The sequence below is a fragment of the Mizuhopecten yessoensis genome, unplaced genomic scaffold (genome assembly GCF_002113885.1).
Source record: "Mizuhopecten yessoensis strain PY_sf001 unplaced genomic scaffold, ASM211388v2 scaffold11083, whole genome shotgun sequence".
In the NCBI taxonomy this organism is placed as follows: domain Eukaryota; kingdom Metazoa; phylum Mollusca; class Bivalvia; order Pectinida; family Pectinidae; genus Mizuhopecten; species Mizuhopecten yessoensis.
In genome coordinates this window covers 184,287-190,826 of record NW_018408871.1, presented here as the reverse complement: position 1 = coordinate 190,826, position 6,540 = coordinate 184,287, and the positions used below count along the sequence as shown (strand labels likewise).

Below are 6,540 nucleotides of genomic sequence, written 5' to 3'. Positions count from 1 at the left end.
CACGACCAGACCGGGTTTCGAAACCCTGACCCCTCCCAAGTCTGACCGTCACACTCTATCAATTAATATTGAGCTACATCCTCACCGACGATCAACCCAGTCCAGTTCTGCTCCACATAGTTTGCTTCACTGCATGAAGCATTCTCGGTCCTTGGGACCTGGAAATAAATTGCCATATACAGGAAGAGTGCTCCCCGAGAGCTGGCTACAGAAAGGGCTCATTTGAAATTGGCAGAAACCATTATCGGTATTTTTACAGTACCGCTGTCTTTGCCTCTGGCCTTAAGCTTGTGAAACTATCCCAAGTAAGCATTTTCAGCTTTCAAGGTTTTTGAAGCAGTTTGTGAATAATTAATGCTCATTATGCATATAGCGGACAACAACAGATTTAAGGCAATCACAAAAGGTCATCTTAGGGACACAGGTGACCGCAAAATATTTTCTAAAGGTCAAGAGCAATGCTACTTGTAGATCAACAGTGTAAATAATTTTCTAATAAACTTTGATATGGTCAAAGGTCAATTTTAAGCACTGGTCAAGCTCAAAAGTCAATATGCATGGGTTATATATAATGGATAAAGAGATTGATTTACCGCTTCAGTTCAATAATGCCCAATGTCATATTTAACCAGAGTGAACCTGGAATGGGATGTTACATTATTTCCACAAGGCGACAGCAGCCAGCTGTGAAACATAATTTTGAAGTTATTAAGATCCCCCCAATTTTTTGGGGCATGCAAAGATTATACACCCATGGTTCCATGTCCTGTTAGCCCCTGGGGAACTTAGTTAATATGTCAAACGATTGAGATAAAATGTGTACTTATTTGCTATAAAGAAATGAACACAATCATGCTATCAGGATTACCCAAGGGGTCTGGTCCCTCTTATTAAGGGACTTAATTAGCCGCAGAGTTATAATATAGACATTATTGTACACTACAATTAAACATCCTTGGTTTGTGGGAATGAGCCATTGTGTAAAGGAAAACGTAGCCTCCCAACAAACCCCGAGGTTCAATAAAATATAAACAAACAAAAGAACTAGGTGGATGAGACCCTTGTTGGCTGGTATATATAATTCGATTATAATTTTTCATCAAAATACACAATTGTACAGGTAACACAACCCTTGTCAAATATTATGTAGGTACTTTATTAAAGTCGGTATATACATTAACATATTACATGACGCAATATGAAAAAATAAATTGATTTCTTAAATACGAATACAATTTATCTACAGTAAAAAATGCAATTATTAATTTTGCTGCTAGCATGATTTTCACCTAATTTGAGTAGAATGTATAGAGATCTATTCCTGTCCTGTAATTTCTTCTTCTTCTCCTTCTTCCATGTCATCCTCCTCCTCCTCCTCCTCGCCCTCACCTTCTTCCAAAGCTTCACTTGGCCTGTATTTTCCTATCACTTCCAAAAGTTCATAAATCTGATCCTCTGTTAGCCGTTCCTCACTCTCCTCCACAATTAACTGGATTTCAACAGCAGTGGACGGATACTGATTCAGTAACTGAACTTTTTCAGATTTTGTTAGCTTATACGGCTGAACATCTTTCATGAACTGTTCAATAATTTCTGGAGACTGTGTTTTACAAGGTTTGTCTTCAAGATATTTGACAGCTTCGTAAGTAATAGTTGCTAATTGTTGTAAACTTTTATCTGGCTTTTTCTGTCCCCGTCCAGCCTGGATATCTGACAACAGTGTCAGCACTTCGTAGTTTGTGAGCATTGCGGCATTGTCCTTTATTATCTCCATCGTATCAGGAATAGTGTCTGTCTAGGTACAACAGTCCTGCGTATCGACCCGCTACGATCACATATACCCAGGACAGAAGAACAATGACCAACAGAATCTGCAACAAAAAGAAATTACAGTTCAGATAGAAATCCATGATTATCTTTCATCTTACAATCATCCATCAAGACATGAAGCTTCAATACCTTTATATGACACCTTCGCATGCATGACACAAATTGGCTACATTCATGCTTTCAAGTAAACACGTGTCAATTTGATTGCAACATGTTTAAAACTTTGACATTTGTGATCAAAACTATCGGAAAAACATAGCCAATGTTCCACAGCACAGAAATTACAGATATTGTAACAGGTTTTTTTGTCGTCTTTTAATTTAGAATCCAAAAGTCTAAAAACATCATTGTAAAATACATGATTGTGCCAATTATATTGGTTGTAGTAAAAGTATAGCATTTATATTTACAGATGCCATCTATACATTGATTGAGTTTCAAAATTAATACAAGCAGCCCATGAGCCTTTACAATCACCCCATTGAAAACATGTCTTGGTATATAGGAATAAAACCCTAGTGGGGCAAGTGTCCCCCTTAATGTGCAATTATTTGTACAATAATTCGTTCTGAAAGCTTATGTTTAATAGAAATTCAAAAATTTCCGGGAAGAGTGGGGAGATTCAGGGGAGATTAAATAATTTTCAATATGACAATAATAATTAATCCATCAATAACATCATCTCTATAAATATATTCAATTTTATACTATAAATTTGAAAAATCATATATTTATATTAGGGCGAAACAACTCTGGGTGAACTGGATTTAGGGCGTAATGACCCATGGTGCCAACAGGAATTAGGGCGAAACGACCTAGATCTGATATAAACAGGGACCTAGAGCTAATTACTCTAGACATGTTTCATATGATATATATTTAATATATACCTACAATTAATATGCATGCATGTAAACTGGAGATTATTCAATGTATATACTTTGCTTTTGAAATCAGTAGCTAAAACAGAAGTGTATTATTTCCTTATGGATCCCCTTGTCTTACTTTCAAGGAGTTACAATTGAGGCAGGTTTTAATTGTACATGGGATTACAGTCGTCTTCTAGCTTTGAGCTAGGGAGAATTTCCCTTTAGCTCAGTGGTAAAGTTTTTAACTAGGAACCTGGAGATCGAGGGTTCAATCCCCGGTGGAAGCACACGTACGTACATTATTCTCTTTTTGGTTACAAATGGTGTCCGTGGCCCTTTCTGTACATGTGGTGAAAGGGAGTTAGAACCTGGGTTGTGGTGTTCAAGGGCGAACACATTTAAATAGGGGGGAGTAGTGTGGCAGGTTTTAATTGTACATGAGATTACGGTCGCCTTCTAGCTTCGAGCTTGAGGGAATTTCCCTTTAGCTCAGTGGTAAAGCTCATCCGACTAGGAACCTGGAGATTGAGGGTTCAATCCCCGGTGGAAGCACACTATTCTCTTTCCCGTTTACAATTTTCAGTATTTTATGATAATCTTTTTTAATTAGGCTATATATTTTACGTTGTATATACAGAAAAATCTAATGCACATTCCTGGAATCAAAACTAAATGCAGATAATAATTAATTAAATGTCCATGACAGTCTTAGAATAACAAGCACAGATTATTAATGAAAGTCTAAAAATAATGAAGATAATTCTGAAATACACCACTTCACTGTGTTGTATATATAAGGCAGTAAGATGTATTTATTTATAACTAGTCAATGACTATGTTTTTTAGCTTCAAGTTAGTAGCTTTCCAAGCATTCACAATAATGTCTCAGATCAAACTTTGAAGAGCTTCAATAGAGGAAGAAAGTACTACGAATGAGTATTCTTTTCATTTACTATACATATATATTGGACATTATAAATAAGTATATGAAATACAATCAATACATCTCCGAAAAATCTAAAAGCTTACAATGATGTATATTACAGCGAAAGATACAGCGAAAAATATATTCATACCAATATAAGATTTTAGCTATATAAAGTGTCTATGAAAAAAGAAAGATTCCGAATGGTGTGTCTGGCAACATCTATTTTGTTGTTGGACCCTAAGCAAAATTAACGTTGAAGAAACAAAGCTTTGGTCTTTGGGTCCAACAAAACACCGGCTATATAGTTAAAGTACCGTCCTAACATTCGTTACAGTAATGTGTTGCAACACGTTCAATGGACAGTGCGGATGATTGTCCATTCCTTACACGTGAAAGAGCTACTAAAGTAGAATGTTTCTTACAAAATTAAGCACGTTCGTCAAAGTTTTCTTGCTGACGATGTACATGGTGGACGAAGTCAAGGAAAACAGACCATCGTCAACAAATTATCCAAGCATGTTTCCCTCTTTCTAAGACAGATTTCGCCAATCTAAACAGGAAACTACCATTAGTAACTAATAAAACTGAGTGGACCAGAGTCGGAAACAATATTTCCGGATATTGCTGTCGTTTGATTTTTATTAAATTTTAGAATTAATGAAAGTTATTAAACATCCACTAAAATATACTGAAGTCAGATTTTTAATAATAATAAAAAAAAAATCAATATAAGAGGAGATAAGATATTAGAGGAGGTATGCGGTAATTATCCAACATATATTTTGGAAAAGAAATGCCACAAACTTATCATTCATTCGCCGCGTTCACTTGAGTAAGTCGATATTGGGAAATGTGTATTTCCTCCCTTTAGTATGAAGATATTATCCCTGCTTGTTAACACACCCGTGTATATAACATTCTTATTTAAATTAACACAGTCGTACAAGTAGCCTTCCTGTTCGGTGTTTTACCTAACATGAAGGTTATTTATACTGCTGCGTTAATTTAACTCACAGACAAGATTTCTGTTATTTAACGCAACCACTAAGTCCGTGATGCAACGTTATAGATAACACTTGTGGAGTTAACTAGCAGGAATGGTATCCATACAGTTGTGGTTATCACAGTCGTAAAGATAGCATTTCTGTTAGCTATGATCACAACCGTATAAAATATCTCAACTAGTTAAATTTCTGTTATACGTTTGTTAATTTATAGCCCAAACATATATGTGATTTATTTGATAAATTGGTAATGCCCGTGTTTTGCTACGGTAGTGAGGTATGGGGCTTCCATTCGGCTGAGGATATTGAACGTGTACACCTCAAGTTTTGTAAAGTTGTTGATTATGAGCTAGGTCGTTCTCCATTAAAAATAACAAGATATTGCAGAATAATAAAATATTGCATGAGGATAATATGCGATCCAACAAACGATCTTGTTAGATCAGCATATAACATCTTGTATCAGGACGCTGAACAGTTAACCAAACAAAATTGGGCTAGTGCGGTAAAATAAGTTCTTTTTACTAATGGGTTTGGATATGTTTGGTACATGCAGTCTGTAGACTTAAAATTAAAATTTTTGTTCAAAATTGGCAGAGGGAATTATCTGGCTCTACTAAAGCAAGATTTTATGTTAATCTTTCTAATGATTTCGAATATAAACTATATCTCGACCTTGTCAACATAAAACAGTTTCGTATAGCTTTAATAAAATTTAGAGTCTCTTCTCATCGTTAGAGTGTTGAGGTAGGCCGTTGGCACAGACCGAACCTTATTCCATATGGGAATCGTACATGTAATTATTGTGGGGCTTTAGAGGACGAATATCATTACCTTATGGAGTGTACTTATATTCTAACATAAGACACATGTATATCAAGAGAAGGTATGTTCATCACCCAAATAGACCAAAGTTCCTGGAATTAATATCGTCTACATTGAAAAATAGTGCCGCTCTCATTTTTAAAGCGAATGAGATACGGAACAATATTTAATTTAATCAGGAGAAACGTCCGCCCGGATGTCGTGAAACCTTCATTTAAGTATGGAAAGTCACTGTTTTACTTAATTATATATTTATGTAAATTTAATGTATTGTACCACAACATATGGCATGTTTCAAACTTCGACCGTATATACCGTCAAATGCTATTTCGGGCCTAACATATAACATTTGAGAAATAGATGTGCACGCAACTGCTTGTTTGCTCACATAGCAGCTACGCGCCTAACCCATCATGCGGATTACAATAACATTCCGTATAGAGAATTGCGTATAAATAACATAGCCGTGTAGTAATATTCCTGTAGGTAGATAACATACCAGTGTAAGTTATTCCTGCATAATTTAATTTTGCCTATCTCCCCCATAATTATTTTTTTTGGTATATATCGTATATACATGTACTTCTGTGTGAATTACAGACGTTTCGCCCCAAATCCATTACGCCCAAAACCAGTTCACCCCATTTTTTTTTCACATAGCCACAATCTTCAGTTCAGTTCACTCAAAGTTAGACAACCATAACGCCCCAAAATTTCTTTTTGCCCCAAAAGCTATATTGCCCCAAACATTCTATATCGCCCCAACCGCTACGAACCTATATTGAACTATAAAATGGAGTTAATGGGAGGTAACTCTTTCAATTTTAGAGCTGTGACTATTTCCTTGTCAATATCAATAATTAATTTCTTGTTTCGAATAATTTCGCGTGGAAATAATTTAATTATCTTAAACATATATATCATCTAAAATATACAAATATATGCTTAACATAGATATTATAGATATGATACGTTAGCTATCTACGGCACGCGTGGAAATAATCTAATTATCTTTTACATATACCTGAATCTGCGAAGCGGTTTATAATGAGAGTACACTCCCGGTTTTTTTGTGTTATAGCTC

The 6,540-nt window shown here is 35.4% G+C and overlaps 1 protein-coding gene across 1 annotated transcript; it reads right to left on the bottom strand.

Annotated features, from left to right (window-relative positions):
• Positions 1-1,138: 1,138 nt before the first annotated feature.
• Positions 1,139-4,206, bottom strand: LOC110465489 (DNA-directed RNA polymerase III subunit RPC9-like). The gene is made up of 2 exons (XM_021521338.1): positions 4,050-4,206; positions 1,139-1,871 (listed from the first exon to the last, which is right to left on the bottom strand). The coding sequence occupies exon 2, from the start codon at positions 1,772-1,774 to the stop codon at positions 1,316-1,318; it is 459 nt and encodes a 152-aa protein (XP_021377013.1). The 5' UTR covers positions 1,775-1,871; positions 4,050-4,206; the 3' UTR covers positions 1,139-1,315.
• Between the last annotated feature and the right edge of the window lie 2,334 nt (positions 4,207-6,540).